Source organism: Neovison vison, chromosome 3, assembly GCF_020171115.1.
Source record: "Neovison vison isolate M4711 chromosome 3, ASM_NN_V1, whole genome shotgun sequence".
Taxonomy (NCBI): Eukaryota; Metazoa; Chordata; class Mammalia; order Carnivora; family Mustelidae; genus Neogale; species Neogale vison.
In genome coordinates this window covers 3,881,168-3,902,041 of record NC_058093.1, presented here as the reverse complement: position 1 = coordinate 3,902,041, position 20,874 = coordinate 3,881,168, and the positions used below count along the sequence as shown (strand labels likewise).

General features: G+C 44.7%; 1 protein-coding gene across 2 annotated transcripts in view; it reads right to left on the bottom strand.

Annotated features, from left to right (window-relative positions):
- Window positions 1-6,477: 6,477 nt before the first annotated feature.
- The window catches only part of GLS (glutaminase), an 80,060-nt gene continuing 65,663 nt past the window's right edge, over window positions 6,478-20,874 (bottom strand). For both annotated transcript variants that reach the window (XM_044241181.1, XM_044241183.1), the window contains 4 exons: window positions 10,874-10,935; window positions 9,669-9,745; window positions 9,521-9,584; window positions 6,478-6,832 (listed from right to left, as the gene is read on the bottom strand). In XM_044241181.1, the coding sequence (XP_044097116.1) occupies window positions 6,676-6,832; window positions 9,521-9,584; window positions 9,669-9,745; window positions 10,874-10,935 (360 nt within the window). In that variant the 3' untranslated portion in view covers window positions 6,478-6,675. The remainder of the gene's footprint in view (window positions 6,833-9,520; window positions 9,585-9,668; window positions 9,746-10,873; window positions 10,936-20,874) is intronic.

The following is a 20,874-nucleotide window of genomic DNA, read 5'->3' as shown; positions in this document are numbered from 1 at the left end:
CTAGCACTGACACCACGCACGTGGCTCGGTGGGGCGGGTTTGGCACGTTCTTCCGCAGAACGTTCACAGACACACGGCGGTCTCTGCAGCTGCGCCTTCATTTCCCACTGTCACCCCCACAGTTATGTTAGTACGTAGATGCCGTATTTTTCTGGTGGGGATAAGCTTTTCTCAAAGTCTGTTTTAAAATTTAAACTATCTGTATCGCCTTAAATACACTCTGCATATGGTACTCCCCTCCTCTCAGTTTTTACGTAAAACCGCGTGAACCTGGCTTTGCATCGACTTTTTTTTTTTAAGATTTTATTTATTTGACAGACAGAGATCACAGGTAAACAGGGAGGCAGGCAGAGACCGAGAGGGAAACAGGCTCCCTGCTGAGCAGAGAGCCCAATGAGGGGCTCAATCCCAGGACCCTGAGATCATGACCTGAGCCGAAGGCAGCGGCTTAACTGGCTAAGCCACCCAGGCGCCCCTGTATTGACTTTTTAGATTGAAAGGAGGAAGAAACAAAGAACAGAACGTTAAAAAAAAATACTGTTTCTAATTGTCAGCATTTTAACTGTTTAGTGTGTTTGGCCCTTTGAGAGCAACCTGGCATGGTTTCATTTTACCGTGCCGGCCAAGGGAGTTTGGTTACTTATGAGAAGTATTGAAACTCTAATGTTAGTCTCTTAAAAACAAATTTTGCCTAAAGATTTTAAAAGTTACTGGCATTTATGTGTAGGTTTGATGTTTTTCCCATTTTCTTCTTACTTCTGATCAAACATACAAACGCGGGAGTCCAGATTTTTGAGTAAGGCTGGTAACACCATATTTCCGAGCACTGGCCCTTCTTAGCCTGCTTGCAGCCCAGACTGCTCTGGCGGATGGGTCAGTGGGAGAGAGCAAGCGGGAAGCAGTTCTGGAATGAGCTGCAGGAGTGCCATGAAAAGCAAAAAAAGTGCTTTGGTCTTGATGACCACAGCTGTCTCCAAATGCGCAAATAATTTGGCAGTTAGTTTAAAATACAAGTTCCTAACTTAAAAACACATGGAAATGGGACTCTTGTCTTGTCTCCAAAGCCACATCTCAGACCCACATCCCAAGATCAGAGGGGCTCTTCCTGAGGAGTCACTGTGCCCATGCCCAAAGGGGCCATTTTTCTCCAAAGATGTTTTAAGCTAGAAAGCCATGGCTTTCTCAGAGTAAAAGGCACCCTAAGCTGGGAGAAAAAAAAAAAAATCATGTAATGAAAGACATAATCACTACTTAAACATGAATCTGGCAGCCTTGACCTAACTATTGTTTGAAGAATCGTCAGGGAATAGTGGTGTAGGCTTGAATGCTGGCATCATAACAGATAGGATCTTTCTCATCTCTGCATCCACAGTCTTCACATCTTGGAAATACAGTCTCTTCATAATAAACACGGAGAACCATATTTCTCCAGTAGATAAGGGCCTGCCTAACCCGAAGCTTGTATTCATATATAATTGATCATTATCATGAGTCACCATGTAGATCCTGGCTTAGGAATGCTTATGAGTTTTAAGAGTGCTTCTGGTGTGGTTTTGTAGAGGGTTTGATAAGCACAGAGCTTTTATACACCAGCTGAGAAAAATTTCTCCTTATCTGATAGGAAGGAGATTCCTGAGATGGCAATAAATGATGGAGCTATTTATTCAGCATTAAATGACCAAAATCTACTTAGTGCCTGTAAGCTAAAATGGAATATTAAGTCAATAAACAGAGCACTCCTTTCACCTCTGACTATCCCGGGGAAAAAACTTGAAATTGTTTTGAAAACTGGTACCTACTGTTTGGACCGGGATGCTGTTGCCAGGGCAATGGGTGTTTTGCCTAAGTGGCTTCTTTTGGGTAGTTAAGACTCACTCACTGTACTCGCTGTAGTAGTTCATCAAATATTATCGAGCACCTGCAGGCAGCCAGCACTATTCTAGATGTTGGGAAACATCAGTAAGCAAAAACAAAGAGCCCTGCTCTTTTGGAGCCCAGGACATTGTGAGATACTGGATCATAGGTTCTAACTGCCTTACTTACGGAAACATAAGATTTTGTGAAACAGCCAAAAGCTACAGATAGCTTAAATTGTTCTATAAAAATATCCACAATTCCAAGGAAATGGCATTTAAAAGTTTTAAGAAGGCTAAAGATAATACGGTTTTTAGAACTTTCTGATATGAATTTTATAGCTCTTAAAAGATACAATCATACCCCGCTTCCAAGTTTTGGTAGACTAACTTCAGGTTTATGTGTATGCTGTACTGAGGAGTTAAACCTCTTACTTGGCCAGCTGAAAAAAAGTACCACACTTAAGCATTTGTAAACGTCGTAAATTTATATTGGACATACAAATGTAGGGGTACCTCAATGGTACCTTTGGCAGGAAGCTTATAATCGGTTTTGCATTCTCATACTATGTGAAATCTGTTTTTCCTAGTGCCATTGCACCACTTTAATGCCCTGCTGGTGGTGTGTTGATAGCCTTTCCCTGGTTTTCTGTACATGCACGAAGCAGTTTTTGTTATTATGACCGCTTGTTGGACTTAATTCTAGTAGACTCTCTAAAAGACATGTGGAGAGGAGCACCTGGGTGGCTCCATCGATTAAGTGTCTGCCTTCGGCTCAGGTCATGATCCTGGGGTCCTGGGATGGAGCCCCACATGGGTCTGCCTGCTCGGTGGGGAGTCTGCTTCTTCCTCTCCCTCTGCCTGCCACTCCCTCTGCTTGTGTGCGCTCTGTCTCTCTCAAATAAATCTTTAAAAACAAAACAAACAAAAAGACGTGGAGAGGTGGCCAGGGGCAAGGCTGGAGCGCGCGGAGGCCTGGAGTTGGGTCCAGGCTCTAGAATAGAAATAAAATGCCCAGTCTTTGCCCCTTTGTAATAACGGACTTAATTGTCTGTCCTTTCTGTCCCAAAACACACACACCTTCCCTGATCTTCTAGTAATTCCGTCCTTTCTTTATGTAACTATAAAGTACGCCTTCCCCCAAAAGCCCCTTTTTAAAGTCTGACCTAACGCATTCACCAGCTGCTTGCCTGTGCTGTCTGGCCTGTGAGTCACGAATTTACTCATTTACACATTTTACTATGAAAGTTAGTAAGTAAAATTAGAAAGATTACCCAGTCCTTAAAAACAGCCCCAGAAAAGTAATACGCTCCTGTTGTATCAAGGATAAGCATGATTTAACTTTTCTCTGGTCGGTGTTATCGTCTGTTTCCCCCGCGCTGCTGCGCTGCTTCTGCGCGGATGTGCGCACGCGCGGCTCCTGGCGGCCTCACGCGGCGGGGCTGAGCGCTGTAGCACTTAACGCTTGTCTTGTTTTAAAGTCCGTAGTTTTCTGTCTGTAAAGTCCCGAGTTTCCTGTCCCTAGCGCGGACGGTGTGGTAGGATGTAGAGAAAGAAGAGGACACTCCGGAGTCCTGTATCACAGCCCCCTCCTGGGGCTCAGCTTCATCCGTGAGAGTGGGAGTGGCTTAGAGATGTCTGAGGGCTCTTTCCGGCCTAAAAGGTCAGAGATGCAGATGATTCGCACCACCTGACTTCTGCAGAGCACTTTGTGACAGACAACTCTGGTAGTTGAAAGTGGCAGCCGTGTGTTCTCACACTGTCTCTGCGGTTAGGAAACCACACACTACCCCTAGCCCTGTAGACGGGGTTTCTGACCTTGGGAGCGAATGCCATCCCGTATGCCCACGAACCAGGAAGGTGCTGCAGTGTGCCGGCTTGTCCTGCTCAGACCCTAGAGTGGCTGCACCAGATACAGCTCCCTAGACAGATGACAAGGCTCTGTGAAAACCAGCTCTGCCCTCACTAGCGGAGGTCAGAAGCCCTCCTAGTGAAGGACATGTCCAATGACTGAATTCTACAGATACATGCAGAGTGTGTCCTCACTGCAGAACAACAGCGTCAGCTTCTAGAGTGCTGCAAACACGCCTGTCCCTTCTCCCACCCTCAAGGATGGACTCCTCACAGGGTTGTCTTAATCACTGTGAGAACCGCCGCTGCCACCTTGCAGTTCCTGGCTCAGAGTAGGCATTAGAAATTAATTTGAACCAACTAGATACAGTCTGTGTGCTCAGCAGAGTTCCTAACCCAGTGATGTAGGAGAACCTTAGTGGTTTTAAAAAATTCATTTTTACAGGTATTTTTTTGATACATGTATTTATTATGCTGTAGAAAGCAACACTACCTGATTTCATTTAAAATAAATATTTCCCAATTTCAGAATACTTACAACTTACAGTTTTAAGATTAGATTCACTTTGGGAGGTTCTGGAAGCGAATACATTCATAGCTGTACAGTCCCCAGGAAGAATCTAAATCCAGCATCAGGTCCTTCAACCCCCCAGACAGACAACAGCATCAAACAGTGGACCGCGAATCAGCTCTGCAGCTAACGGGCAGTGTGGGCCGGTAGTGGGATACAGCATGTTACACCCCAAAATGAGATCATTAGAATTGAGACCACCAAAAACAACAGTGTAGACGGAGCTTTAAATAAACATGACCCTAGAGGGCTCTCATGGTACAGAAAAAGCACTGATGATCCTAAAGCCAAAACGAAAGGATCTTCGGAGTATACGGACGGCAGCAGTTTCGAGCACAGTCCAGAGCACTGAAGCCAAGTGTACTTGTTACAAGCAGCCAGCAGCCAGAGCGGGGCCCGCGGAGCCACACGTAACCGCGCGGGTAAATAAGAGCACATTGGACTAAAGCACAAACATTTTACAAGGTACTTTTGATCTGAAAAAAGATGAAAACTCTCTTCGTTTCCAAACAATAGTTAGAACCTCTTTTCATTAAAGCCTCAAAATTGTTGGTAACCTTTAAGCCACACAGCGGAATCGTCTTAGTGTTTCATTTTCATCACACAAAGCAGGCGGCTGCTTGAGCAGTCATTTCAGTTAGAGAACATCCCACCCCGTTAACATCTGTGGGGACGATGCCCATGCTGCCCCTCCGCAGCAGTCTGCCAGCACTCCCCGTCTGCGCGGCTTGGCAGAGCCGGGGGGAGGACACAGTGACTGGGCTGGATGCCCGCCCCCCGCTTCCGTAGTCCCGCAGGAGCAGCCGGGCTGGCGCCGCTGCGTGCCGCTGCAGCTCTGGGAAGGGGCTGTCGGCGGCTCCTCCAGAGCTCATGCTGTCTAGGTAACAGGAGGGCGTGCCTGAAGCCTCTCAGTTTGACTGAAAGCAAAAATGGAAGCATTTGGTGGGTGTTAGAGAGGAAAGGGCCCTTCAGCATGATAAAGGCTGGGAGCAGCAGTGCATGCTGATAGAACAGGGGGAAAGAACTCGCTGGATTTGCTCCATCAGCATCTGGGAGTGGAGGATTTTGTTCATTTCACTAAATAGGGCTTTGAAAAGGTCCACTTGTATGTGTATTTGCCTGTGTGTGCGCTTAATATCAGAAATCCCCATTAGCAGACCCCTTTACCTCCGAGGTATGATAGGATAAAGCACAGGTACGTTCCTCCCCAGGACAACAGTGGGTCTCCGTTTAAAATGAGGCCTTTTCTTACTAGAGTCGGCCACCAATTATACAGTAATTGTACAGCAGAGAATCAGGAGAAAACTGGAGTGATCTGGGGATCCCCCAAAAGAACAAATATCTTGATGCCTTTAATTATGGGTTTAAAAATAAATGATGACTATAACAATTCCCATACCATCATAACAACTTTGGTAGCTTAGAGAGTTGATCTGAATTTATCCTCATCTTTATCCTGGAAACTGAAACATATCTTAAAGAGCTGTGGTAGTTCATCCCTTCCTTGTTTAGGTTGATGAATTTAACTAATTTGTACTTAGCTTAGTAATTTGTCTCTGGTTCATCACCTGTAGACAAACGGCATAGTAGCTCGGATGCCAGATAATGTGAGACCTTTACTGACTTACGGTGGAAAACATGAAAACTGCATAGAGTGCCGGCACCCACGTTCCCAGCTAAAGCGAAAAGGCAAATTGCTAAACATCTGGGAAGAAAGGCTGGATGAAGGGGGATATAGAAAAAGGAAATTTTTTCCAAAAGTATTATATAACTACATTCACATAAATATTTTGGTCACCAAACATCTTAAACAGATTCCCTGATAAAGTCTAATCAGAATTGGTCTATGCTACTACAAGTTGTTAACTATTTTAATTTTTAAAGAGTCACGCCAGGAAGCTAGGGTGTTGGGAGACATTTAAAACACATAACCCTAAGTGCATATAGTTGTTCAGACACTCAAACTAAATCTACATTTGAAGTCCTGAAAAATCACACTCTTTTTGCTCCTAAAGGAAGCCTTGACCCATCTGGACAGACTGTACAACAGAACTTAATTTATAAATGCCTAAGTTCATCATACAAATTGAAAATTCACAGAACACACAAAAATCATGAAGACCACACAGTGAAGCTAGCATCGGTAACTACTTCTTTTACATCAAACTATACAATGCACGAGGTAAATATTGCTCACATTATGGAGGGAGATTGTTTTATTTCTATTTTTTCCCAAAGAGATCAGATTTGTTCTGTGTGTACAATGAAGAAAACTCCAGTAACACTGAAATGACAAATGTCGTAAAATATACATCACTACCAGATAGAAATACACATGTTCTTCATAATCATTTTCCACAATTAAATAGGTAAGTGATTTCTATTTGGGGCTTAAGACCGTTACAACAATCCATCAAGATTCTTATGGACCGTTTGGTTTTCTTTTCCGTTGTCGGAGTCTCCTTGAGGCGTGTACTGGACCTGGTACTCCTGGAGGATTTTAAATACATCGTGGTGTCCGAAGTGCAGCGCTTCGTCCATGGGCGTGTTATTCCACCTGCATAAGTAGCACAACACGGATGGGGTGTCAGATCGTCCCCACACAGAGATGAAAACCCAGCGTTCTGAGATGCTAAATCTAGCAGGCTTAAGGGCCATTCAGATTTCGCCATTTTATCGCTATTTACACGGAAGGTACAGAAGGGGATTCATAATTCAAAAGGAGGTCTTACAGGCCACTTGAGATATGGGGAGGAAGGGAAAACAAGCAGTCATTAGAAATGGATCTTGCTGACATATCTAAGTGCGTATGGAGGGGAGGTTCTAGTGTGGACAGATACCATGGACTCCTCCAGGATTCCTTAATTTTAATTTCATGAAAAGCCAGCAGGATCGCTCCTTAAAATATTCAAAGGAAAAATATTCAAGGAAATGACACCCATCACCCTATCCTTTGATCGAAAATTTGTGTTCCTATGAATTCAAAAATTCCAACCAATCTCAGAAGTCTGGGAATAACCGTGACCTCATTAGGGCCCAGACACATACCGGAGGAGCGGCCTCAGCCCCAGAGGGCTTGACATGGTCCTCATCTCTCTGGTAAGGATGGGAACCCAGGGGCTCAAATGGACCACGGCACCCCCAGAACATAACAACGCTTTCCACGGTATGTTTCTGGGGTGTGCTCCTCAGTGACAGGTGAAGACTGAAAGAGTTGCCAGCAGCAACTAACCAGCTCAACAGCCGTTGGAGAGAAGAGAGAATACCGTGATCTCCCAACGCAGGTAGAGGAGAGAGTGAGAATCGGTTCCCTAACACTCGACACAACTACCGATCCCCTCTCTCTCTCTCTCTCTCTCTCTCGCCGCTGGACTTCTCCATGGCTGCCAGGCGCCCATACTCCCACTTTTAAATGTGCTACTCCCCCAGCCCTCTGGGTTTCCTCTTGCCATTTCTTCTTTCCCGTTCTGCCTTCAACCTTTTACCTCCTTAATGGGATCATAGCAGGGAACTGAGGTTTTTTTGAAAAGTCTCAGAAAATATTTCTGGATAAAATTTGGTAATCTTCATTTTAAAAATCAGGTAAGTCATATTTTACATGCATCTTCACATTTCTCCAATTACAGCTCCTTTTCCACACTGGCCTTCATCAATTTGGGGAGTCCGTGACCTTAAACGGGGGCAGGGGGCTATTCAGGCATCTACAGCATCTAAGGAACTTTCTGGAACAAGTGTGTGTCAATGGCAAGTTATCTGACAACTGTCACTTCAAACTGTCCCTTCAAAGAATACATTCACTCCAGCCTACTTTACAGTTGAGGGAACACTGACTCTCTGAAATGGGGAAAGGAGTTGTCTCGGTTTAGCTTGTATTCTAGAGTAGCTGAATATCCAGTGACCAAGTTACCTAGTTAACTCCTGCCTGTCAGGTGGGGGCATCTACTTACACATTCCTAGAGGCCAATGCAGGGCAAAAACCAAAACATTTCAATCTTTAGATAAAAAGGATAAAATATAAAGCACAGTAACTGTTTCCAGCATGTGTTAGTGTTTTAGCTGGCATCAGACACACAGGGCACGAGGCCGGGTGGGGGAAACACTCTCTCCTCGGTGTCTTCCTCTAGAAAGAGCTGATAGGAACGTTACACTTGGGGATAAAAGGGAGGATTGTCTCCCCTAACGTGAGGTTTCAGAATTTTGCAAGTAAAGGTCATGAGATAAAGTGTCACCATCCTTACATCACTACTAACAATTTCCAGACATCATAACTTCACTGCATTTCTTGCAAGCAGCTGGAATTAATAAAACCCAAACCTCTAATTTAAAAAACAGTGTAACAAAGATCTAATGGCTAGAAAACAATCAACTTGCCCCAGACTTACTGATACAGTCCTCAAATATCCAATCCAAAACTCCTAATGAAACCTATCAAACCTCTCAAGTATTTTTTCCTTCAATTCTTAACCTTTATTCTCATTACTGACTCATCCAGTTCCGTAACTCCGGTCACACGACGTGCAAGTCTGTGGGCCCGGAGTCGACTTCACTTATCTGCATGTGTGACAGCCACACTCGCGCCTCCCAGGACCGTCCCCTCGGGGGACAGCATTTCCTTCCAGATGAAAGGCGGTTTGCCACGTTCCCCAGGAGAGAGCAGAGAGGAGCAAAGCGTACTCCGGGCAGGTTTCTCCCACTGCAGAAAGGGCGCCCTTCTCTCCGTTCCATGCCTTCAAATCTCATCTCTTCCCCAAAGCACAGATTCAAATTCAACTGCACAGAGCCTTCTAACACTGACCCCAACCAAATCTAGGAATTTCAAGAAAGTCTAATATATTCAGTTTAGCGTTCTAGGACAGTGACTTTCTTACACATTCTTAATATGCTCCTATAAATGTTTATCTTGTCTACCTGATGAAGTTAAAAGCCCCATAAGGACAGAAATCTTATTTTTTTCTTTTCCAATACAAACCACTGTTTTCTTCTTACAGTATATTGACTGACAGAGTAATAACCTGAAAAATTCTGAATAAGACCATCCTTAGATGAGACAGGATCTGGGAGAGAGAATGATGAACCTAGCAGAAGCGAGGTTTTGTTTGTCACCTTTGTAAGGCACCACAGCAAGCTGAAGAGCGTCTCCAGTATACAGTGCATTTAAATAGACCCATCAGCTCAAACAGCATGGCCCTGTATAACGAAACACTGACTTGCCAGCTACATGGGAGAAGGAAACCGAAGTGCTCACCTGTCCTTGGGGAAAGGATTGACTTTGCATGCTTCCAGCAAAAATTTAACAACTTCAACATGACCTGTATCCAAAACAAAACAGGCAGATTTTAGTATTAAGTTACATGTGGGAAAAGAAAAAAGAAAAAGAATGGTTTGTATGTTACCCTCGGCGGCGGCTACATGGAGGGCTGTTCTGGAGTCATAGTCTCGCTGCTCCATGTCCATGGCTGACAGAGCAAATCTGAAAACGTGTGAGAATAGCAATTCGTGATCTAGGCGATAGAATTCACACTTGTCACATTTCCCCCATCAATCTAAGGTCTTGGGAGACAAGTAAGTGCCATCCTTCATGAGGCTCATTGATGTGCAACCACTGCACAGGCCTCTTCGGGTAAATGCCACCTCCCCTCTTTTCCTTAGCTTTGTTCTTTTTGGGTAAAAGGAAATCTTCACCAACTGTCCCAGAATTCAGCTTCATTACGTTAAATGTTCAAAACTCAAGAGGAGGAGCATGCTAAGGTTTGTGCCTCAGAAGGGCGAGAAACTAATACCTTACTAAAGTTAAATGTTTTTACTGAGGCTCCCCTTCTGTAAAATAACATTTTATAGTGTACAGTGTACAAGTATTAATCAGGGAACTTTAAAAAGAAATTTAAGTGCACATTGTTTTATTGAGATAAAATTACATAGAACATTACGGAAGTTTAAGGGGGAAAATATGTTGGATTTGATACGTTTATGTACTGCAATATGATTACCACAGTAGCAGTAGCTAACTCTTCTATCACATTAGTAATTACTTCTTTTTTCTGGTGAGAACAATTAAGATCTGATCTCCAAGCAACTTTGAAGTTGATAATGTAATACTATTGGCATAAATACTAATCAGACTTAAAGACAAAGATAGGAATTAAGCATAGATATTTTTCCATGTTACAATTCAGTTGCTACTCCGGACAAGAAGTCGTAGGTTTCGTGTACAGCCCTCCACAGCCCTTCTCGCCCCGGTGATCTACTGAACACTAAATACCCTTCTTTTCACTCCCCCTTCACCTTCAAATGTGGGAAGGGGAGAGGAGATGGGGCTGGAGAAAACATTATTCGACTCCAATAAACGCTAATGAGCCAGATTAGCTGAGCAGGTACACGTGGGTGGACAGAGGTCTAGGCTTCTTGGGAGGTAGAAAAAGACGAAACTACACAGGAAGCCTGAGGCACTGGAAGTGGGATTTAGTGTAAATTTGTTTGGGTCATTTTTATTAGAAATGGAAGTGAGACTTGAGCCTTAAGAAATGGCCACCTGCCCCAAAGCAGCTTCACAAACTCCTGTAAACCATACGCTGAGCCACACGCCGCGCCATGAACACACCTCCGGAGCGCAGACACATCTCCAGTGTACGCGGCAAACAGGAGGTTTATCACGGACTTCACCTGTGAAGAGAAGAGAGTTCAGGCATCCGAGGGGGAGGAAGTAGAGAGACTGTGCTCCTGTCGCCGGCCGTGATCTCCATGTGCTCGGGACGCTCAGCTGGGTCACACGCACACTTACTCCAAGTGCACTTCTATCACCAAAGAGGACACACATGTAATTTTTTTTTTTTAATAGAGGGTTAGGAGAGAAAATCCATCAGTAAGATAAGCTACACGAAAGAGGGAGTGGAATAATATTGGTATAAAAGTGGCAATTTGGGACCTGGAAACACGTAGTTGGGGCAAGTGAAAATTGTGTAGAACCTTTCTAATTCAGCCAGTCTCCGTACCATGAGTGGACTTCTTATACTCATGAAATTCACATCACATCTTTGTTAAAAAACTAAATCATGCTGTATAATTGTCTAATCCCTGCCAGCAATCACTGTCCTCACCAATCACCGGCTTCTCTGGAAATCCTCGGAGACAACGTTCAGTATTAATCACCTTAAACTTAAGGACCTCCCTGGAAAGACAGTCTTCGGGTCGATGCCCAGGTGGTCTAAAGCAGGGCATCCCAGAGTCTGTGGCCACTGCCTCTGCTTAAAAGGAGGGTGAACCCAGATTTTAAGTCACTGCTAATGAGTGCTCCAAGACTTCAAAGTGTATCTTCCTCTGACAGCTGCCCACTTGCTTGTCTTTATAATTAAGGAAAAGGCTAGTTACCCTAAAAGGTCATTAGATTTTGGCCTTCCTTCAGAGACTTTATCCAGCCCTGTTCTTGAGAAACTGCTGAACACACAATGTAAATACTATAGAAATTCCCACTTTCATCTTTTGCAACTTCCATATTCATACTGATGCCCCTACTGGCAGTGGACTCAATGGTTGAACACAGAAGTTGAATTGGAGGGATGGAAAGTAACACAGCTACCGACCAACAAAGCTACAGGCCTGGGACATGTGCTTCCAAGAGCTTAACCGGGACCCTTCCCCTTTCCACAATGGCTTCCCTCTCCCTGTGGCTTTCCTTATAAATCAAACTGGAACTCGCCATGGTTGGGTTTCTCTGGGTCAGCATTTTTACAATATGTTCTGTAGAGACTGCACACATGCTCCGGGAAAAAAGGGTCCTATAGTCAGGTATTTTCTTAAAATATTAAATCCCCTTCTTGGAGATTCGTGGGCATATGAAAGGCTCTGTAAAATTCTGCAGTACAAAAACCTGTCTAACGAGCTGAACACACTCCCCAGATTTTACCAGTACTGTAACATTACTCCAGAAAACCTCGCCCTCACTCCTGTGGTCCCCCAGCTTCCCTTCCAAGCCACCTGCTCCTGCCCGGCCTGTGCTCTGCGGTCAGTCTCCTGCTAACCCTGAATCTGGAACCGTATTCTCATGGAGGTGGAGGGAAAAGCTTCATGGTATCGCAGAGAATGTTCCGAGAGGATATAGTAGCACCTCTCTTCCCATTTCTAACTGTCCTAGTCCCATACCTCAATTTGATATTTTAGGAAAAACAGCCTTTTGAAAAAAAATGTCTTCAGGTGATTTTGATAGGCACTCTTCTTGGTTAGAAACCACTGTTCCAAGTGCCCTTAACTTTTTTTTTTTTTTAATTGGATCCAATTGGAATCTCCAATTCCCCTTGTGGTCTTGGGCCCATGGGAAAATACTGGTGAGCTATTACAAATTCTTCAAATTTCCAGCTGGTCTCTCATCAGTGCTTGACTTTTTTTTTTTTTTTTTTTTTTCTGATTGATTCCCTTTTGCTCTGTCTTCAGGCCTTTTAATACTTGTGGCGTCCCCTAAAGCAGATGACCCTGACCACAGCTATACTTCTATAGCTCTTCTCACTTCTCCCTCCTCTGTTACACAAAACATCCGCTTCCAATACCTATTCTCCCCTTTTTCTCTCCAAACCTCCAAGCAAAACACATCTATCCTTTCTCACTTCTGAGACTAACTTCTTTACCTATTCCTTAAAATATAGACCCTCCCAGTCACCTAAACTTGCCCCTTCATTTACCCCTTTTGTTTCCACACCTCCAACCTCTCTCCCTCCCTCACTGGTACCCTGATTTCTGCCTTAATATGGACACGACTTCAACCTGTTTTGAAAAATCAGCCTATAACCCTACTGCTACCCCATCCTGGTGCATATTTTCTGAAAGTAGCTTGTATTTTTAATTCCCTGCAAATCGCCTCCTCATTCACCATCACCTCCACTGCCCCGAGCTCCCGCGGCCTTCCCGAGCCTGCTTCTCGGGGACCCCCCGCCACGCCTGCCCTTTACTCCTTGTCTTTGGAGGGGCCGAGGCCGCAGCTCGTCCTCTGGCTGTGCAGAAGCCCCTCCCGCGGCCCCTGCCCGAGAAGACACGGGAGGCAGCCCCCATCCCTCTGCTGTGCTGGTCCTCAAAGGTCTCCCATTCCTTCCGCCCCAGTGACGCCCCAGTCTACGTCTTCAATCGAGATCTTTGTTCCTTCGGCTGAACTCAACAGCTCGCCTGCCTGTCCCGGGGCCACTTCAAACTCAAAAGCAGCAGCGCCTCCGCGGCGGGGACGGGCGGGGACGGGCTGGGACGGCTCCCGCCACTCTGTCCCCGTCTGCCCGCTCGAAGGCGCCTCCAGAACGCTCCACAGGCATCTCCGACTGGGCCCGAGAGCGAACTTGACTCCCGCGTCCCCGCCGGTTCCTCCGTCCCCCGGGCTCCCTCCTTGGGCCGGACGCTGCGATGCTCCCACCTGCTCCGGCCCGAGCCGAGGGTCCCGGCGGCCGCGCCCGCTGAGCGCCCCCGAGGATGCCCGGCCAAGTCGGGGTCACCGGCCCACGCTCCCCTCGCCCCGCGTGGTGGCCGGCACCCAAGGACACCCGATGGGGGGAAGGAGCCTTCGCCGGACACACGCGCTGAGAGGGTCTGCTCAGGCCAAGGCAGGACTCGCTTCTTTCTCATCCACACAAACCGTCTGTACAGACCCTGGGGAGACTCCCCGATCCCGCTTCTCCCAACCCACGTCTCGCCCATCCACACCCCTGCTCCACCTCCGAAACCCGTCTGGAATCGCCCCGCTGGTCCCCACCTCCAGTAACTCCATCCCAGGCTCCCTCCGCTCACCCGAGCTCGGCCATCGCCTGCGGACGGGTCACTCTGTCCCCTTTGCTACCGCGGGGACCTGAGAACACAGGCCACGGCGCTCCCAGCGATCTCCCTCGTTCCGGAATCGGACTCAGACCCTTTCCCACGGCCTTCAGAACACGAAGGGCCTCACTGCCCAGCCACACGGCGTGTCCCCGTCCGGCCCACGCGGCCCTCGCGGTCTCCGCCAGGCCAGCCGGGGGCCTCCTTGCCGTCCTCGGGCCTCGCCGTGCTGCGGGGACGGGCCTGCCCCCGAGAGGGAAGGTCTCTACTCAAATGTTCTCTCTCAGATTCTAAAATACTGACCTCTTTTTCATCATTCCTCACCCGTGACCTCGCTTTTTCTCTTCAGAGCACTCGTTACGTGACATCATATATATTTCACATTACAGATCTGATTTTATACAAATATACATTTACATTTGTTTCTTATCTCTTCCCCCAGTAAATGTAAGCTCCATGGGAGGCAGACCTTGTGTGTGCCCCATGCTAACCCCCGCGCCTGCTGCACGGAACCGGGGCCGGGTACGGACACCAGTCAGCACCCTGTACACCGCAGACACGCAGTGTCTACACCAGTTATACCACAACTGAAAGAATGTGTTTACTGACTAAATCTATATTCTCTCCCAAAGCATCAATTATCCACATTGTTACCACCACCACTTGGGGGACCAAACTGTAATCATTACTAATTCTACCTCCTTTAACTTTGACTTCAAATATCACCAAATTTGTTCACTCCGAACTGGTGCCTCTGCTTCTGATCCTCCTGCCCACCAAAACTCTCCCACAGATTTCTCCTCATCTTCCCCAAACACTGCTCTGGTCATTAAAGGCTTCTCAGCATGGGAGTGCCAAAGAAAGTCCCCAAATCATTTTTGATAAAATTTAAATTCTTTAGCCTTGCATTCAGATTCCGCCCTCTGGCTAGCTCACTGTTTTCTTCTTAACCTCAACAGAACAAACCTGGTCTTACCTACTGCTCTTGCTTCTACCTTTGGGTCTTTGCTCTTTTTTCTCCTTTCGGGAACCTCTAGAGCCAAACCCCTCCGTTCCTCCAAGGGTTGGCCGGAAAACCTCGGAGACCCCTTCTTTGCTACCACACTGCCTCAGGCATCTCCTCCAGCGTCCAGCCTCCATGTGACCTGTTGCCTGTCGCCTGCACAGTGATTTGTGACAGCATGTGCCAAGGGGTCATCAATCAGACCCCGTATCTCCCACTACAACCCTGAATGTAACTTTTGCTCCTACGAAGCCACAGTACACACTTTCCACTGCCCAAAAGCCTCTTTTCTCCACCCATTTCCCATTGCAGTGTGATTCGCAGCCCCTTCCCCGAGCTCTACTCCGATCTCTTCAATCAGAAGTCCTCTCTTTCTCCGACACTTCCCTCCCCACAGCACTACCGCATATGGTAGGTTTACTTCCATGTCTTACTAATCTCCTCTACCACCAAGGGAGATCCAGAGTGCCAACATGGATCCCACTAATGCATTAACTACCCGTAGTTCTTATTCTTTAACGTACATTAGTCCTTCTGAGCCATAAATCCTTGATGATTTCCAGTGACTGCATGCAAGAACTATATTCCCTTTATAAAATTCTGAATTCAGACCAAGCTAGTTTGAAGAGATTTTTTTATACATTGTATGTGTCACTTAATTATTCAATATTTCCAAAGTTCTAAAACTGCGTATTAAATAAGGCCCAAGCATGGCTGGTTTTAGAATACAATCCATTCACTGAGAGCGTAGCGCTCTACTCACAAGCGTGTTTCAGCTCAGAAACACAAAACGAGGGAAAAAATCAGGAGACTGTAATGTACAAAGGCTCTGTGATTTATCCGGGGAAAAATACTAGCTTGCCTTAAACAAATTATTAAAGGGTAACATGGAAACGTAGTATTCATCCCATGAAAACAAAAAGCTAGCTGCAGGACTGAATTTAGTCCGAGTCATAGATCAAGATGAGAAGGAGCTCGATCACAAAATGAGTGCCAGGCACTTCTCGACAGAAACACACTAGGGGGGAGCACAGGCACGGGCACCATTTAAAACCACATTTACACCAGAAAATAGCCACCTATATTTTTAAGGTTTGCATAAATCACGAAATGAGCTCTGAGCAGAATGCCAAGAAAGAAAATGGAACAGTTTAACAGTTCTGAGACAGCAGATGGAGCGCTATTTCATTTAGGGACGGCGCACCTCCTGGTCTTGTTAAGAGAGTCCCACACGTCTCCCCAGCTACACTGGCACATCCTCTGGAGCGACGAGAGCACCATGAGCCCAACTGGAGGGTGAGGACAGCCTATGAGAGGCCGCGTGCGACCTCAAGCCAGCCCTCGCAACGGATGTGGGTGTGCTCACCACCGATGGAGGCTCAGTCCTCTCATTCCCAGCAGACACTTGGGTTATGTCACCTTTAAAATACCTGTCAAGAAGGCCAGTGTAGACAACAGGGAGTTGACATGAACTGCTGAGACAGATTCATCTGTCGTGATGAATCGCTCCTTGGTACAAAGCAGCAGAACATACATAGTTCAACAGTGGCCTATACATGAAGGGCTCGGATGTTTAATGTCTGCTTCTCCAGAGTACAGAGAAACTTCACTTGGGCATGTAGCCACTAAAAATTTATAAATTGTTAACCTACTTTCCATTCATACTGCATATTTTCCAGTACTATTACATTTTTCTTATCAAATCTCTGTGCCAGAACCAGAAAACCTTATCTTAGTTTATTTATACAAAGTCATGACAACAGTGGGACAAAAATGCTACAGTTCACATGAGTTCCTTTAACACTAGCATGCTTGGCATATCAAAATTATACTTTTTTTCCCCCAAAATAGCTAAAAGCAGTTGGAGATTCTATCAATTTTATAATTCTAAAACAAGACATTCCTAAATTCTTCAATCCTATCAGTCTGTTCATTTTAAGCCTGTGTAGAAGTTGAATGGTGTGGCTTTTGTCTCCTTTTCCCAAACGCCTTAATTCTATACAAGAAGCAATTAGAATTACACAATACCACTTTACACTTATATAATGAGCAACCTTGAAAAATCCAACACTTTAAAAAGTCGTAATTGTTTTTAAACATTTCTGGTAGGCTGGCTATAAAATAAAATTATAGGTATATTTTATTTATTGCTACCACTGAGGTTAAGGGCCTTGGCTCAAGGTCATATAGCATATGAATTAGTAATGTAGCTGGGCTACATTCTCAATTCTGTACAACTACACCATGGTAATGTGAGTCCTTAATACACCTCACTGCTATCCAAAGGACAGAAGAAAACCAAAGGATGAAATGGCAATTTAGCTCTAATCCATAAAAGTCCTTTGCTAAATAGCAGAAGAAAGCAGGGGAGGCTGGGAGGGAAAGTCTGGAGAAGAGAGACAAGGAGGGAAGTAGGGAGGGAGGCCTGATTCATTAGCTTTACTCCAAGTATTTTATTTCCAACTCTGCTACCCACTGCAACACTGTGGCTACTCTTGTTTTTCCTTATTGGCTTCTGTCTTCATACAAAGATTAATGCAGCCCTTTGAAAAGGCTTTACTTAATGAAAGAAGAAAAAGCAGGTGACCGAAAAAGCATCTCTCTGTTCCTACCATTTCTAGTGTGACGTGAGCTGCCCTCTCGTTTCCAGCTCACTACGGTATCTGCTGCCACGGGACAGACGCTCCTTCATCTGCTCAATAAACCATCATCACTCCAGATCCAATTCTGCTTTAAAAGCTTCACGCCAACTTGGCCTCTTAGAGACTTTAAATGAAAATAAGTTTTTAGCCTTCTTTCATAAATATTTTTCTTAAAGTCACATTAAGAAATACAAACCTAGGGCGCCTGGGTGGCTCAGTGGGTTAAGCCGCTGCCTTCGGCTCAGGTCATGATCTCAGGGTCCTGGGATCGAGTCCCGCATCGGGCTCTCTGCTCGGCAGGGAGCCTGCTTCCTCCTCTCTCTCTCTGCCTGCCTCTCTGCCTACTTGTGATCTCTCTGTCGACTAAATAAATAAAATCTTAAAAAAAAAAAAAAAGAAATACAAACCTATCATTGTATGGCTAAAGAAAAATTAATCTACCAACAAGTGTAAAAAGAAATATAAACCTGCGCCTCTTTCCCTTATTTAATATTCATGTATTTAATAAGATCTTATTTAATATCATATGGACATGTAAAAACAAAATTATAGTACTTCTGTGATTAGAAGGTGGAAGGTGAGTATGAGGCTATACGTGCCCCCAGCTCTTCCACTGACTTACTCAGACACAACCATTAATCTGCGACATGCAGACAAAATTAATCCGAACTGACACGATCAGAGGATTAGAGAAAATCCCTTCAGGGAATAACAGTCCAGCAATTTCATGACACTTCCAAATTTTTTTTTTGACACTTCCAAATTTTTAATGCAGGAGGTGCTCATATGATAACTATAATAGAAGGAATAAATTGAAGATTAAATTTTACCCTAAAGAGGAGCACAGAAATTTCACTTACAGACTCTAACTTCAAAATGGCAGGTCCAAACACTGCATTCTGCTTGATTAAAGAACAAACTCTCCTAAGAAGACCATTTTCAAAATTTCTCAGTGAACAGATTAACCTGAAATAATTTTAGTTATTCTTAAATTGAGAAGTCACAACTCTATCAAAGAAATCTGACAACCCATGAAGACGAAAATTCAGATTGTATATTATTTGGAAAAAATAAATAATATGAAGCACCTACTCTCTCTGGATGGAGCTAAGTGCTTTAAGTGTTACTGTCTGTTATTATTCCAAGGACAGGAGACTGGAGGTTAATGCACTTAAATTAACGCCAGCAAGTAACGTGGCAGAGAGAGAGCTCACGCCCAGTCTGACGGCTGCTCGCGGCTCGGCCGCTCTCAGGCGCTTCGCGGGGTCTCCTGCAGATTTCCTAACAAAACCCGAGGTGAGGTTTCCTCGCCAATACAATGCCAAGACTAAAATCAGAAAATAGCAAATAAGGAAGTTCAAAGGGAAATCAGAGATACTAATTTTCTATTGAGGTGCTAACCAAAGGTATTTTGTTTTTAACCAAAAAGAAAATAGAGGAACAAAAATCATTCAATTTGGCATATCAATGCCACAAAAGAAAAAAAGTTAAAGGTATCTATAGTCTCTGCATTGAAGTCTTTAAAAGTGAAATATGAGTTTTGGATCGATGAGAACACAGCAAATATGATTGCTACAGCATCAGCAGCAAATAAATACCTTATCTCAGTGGTTCATGTTATTCTGGTAAACGCCAATGAATGGCCTAAAAAACACCAATGGGCCCATAGCAACCCTCCCTTTAGAGCCAAGCATAAAAGCAGCCAATAGCATGTCTTTGTGTGGCAGGACAAACAGCATTCCTGAGAATCCAGCAACAAAGAGGAAGAAAACTGAAATGAGCAAGGGCAGAGGCAGTGGTTTCCCTGAAGAACAGAAGTGCATTTTCCATGGACAAACCCAGGAGTATTGATATTGCACAGAAAACTACCGAAGTTTCATATTCGCTGTCTTCCTGGCTCTCTTTCTCTCTTAAACAAGTATTTGTAAAACTCCATGAAGCCTGGTTAACTTCAGTGTGTTCAGACAGAGGACAAGGTGCCACACTTCTGGCACGATCAAATGTTATGTTCATTTACAATTATCATTAACTAAAAAAAAAGTAGGCAAAACCCCAAAGAGTCAAAGAAACTAAGATCAAAGAACAGGACAGAAAGAGAAGAAAACGGTCACCAAATGCTTGTACATAATACTTTAAAACAAACAAAACAGGGTCAGGGCAAACAGAATTAAAAGATTCTCACACTGTCTAGTAGAAATTAAAGATAAATATACACAAGATCCCTGAAAAGAGATAAGGTTCTTTTCTGCCAAGACAAGCAGCAGTAGAGACAGAATTACGTCTTCAACTTCCAGGACTATCTGTGCCTTGCGTGGCGTCAATGCTGCTACGACAAGGCAGGGCTCGGGGACACCAATTTTCTAGTGACTCCAACCGCAATACATTCTTCCGGACTGCTTTGATTCTAGAAAGTAAGTCTCCTCTCCAGAGAGCCACACTTCATTCCCTACATTCTTTAATGTTTATTTTACGGTTCTACTGCAGAAAGTCTGACATGCCGACTTTATGGACACACACAGAGCAGGCAAAATCACATCTGTTTTTCTAGCGCTGTGCACTTTTCAAAGCACTTCCATAGACATCGTAATATTGAATTATGCTAACAAGTTCCTCCAGCACATAATACAAGAAGCTGCTGGAGAATAGGGTACTTTTGAGACCCTTAAAAATAATGCAGTGTAACACAGTGTGAAAAAAATATATAAATAGGCCAAGAAAAAAGAAAAAAGTCACTCAAGGACCATTCTTGGGACTTATCATGAGACTTCTTAGCATATATCTGTATTTTAACATTCATAATTCTTATCAGTAATATTTTATTTGAAGTAAGGAGGATGGACATGGCAAAATATATATGGAACTGATCTGTGAGTGAAAATTCTTTAAGTAGAATCAAATTTTAAAAGGAAAAAGCCTAAATGCATGTCTTCTATATAGGGAGGGTCTAAAGTAGATTCCCAAGGCTACTGTTAAAATCACTCTCTGGCAAATGCTCTAAAATCCTTCGCCTGATCTCCTGTAGCTCCTGAACCTAAATTTGGAGGGCGGCTATAGAATGATGGGGGAGGGAGGCGGGGGCAACAGAGCCGATTAGCGTCACTGCAAATCCAGGGTTACCGACCTCAACACTATTCTGACGATGCTGCTGTATTTTCTTCAGCTCTGCCCCATGCT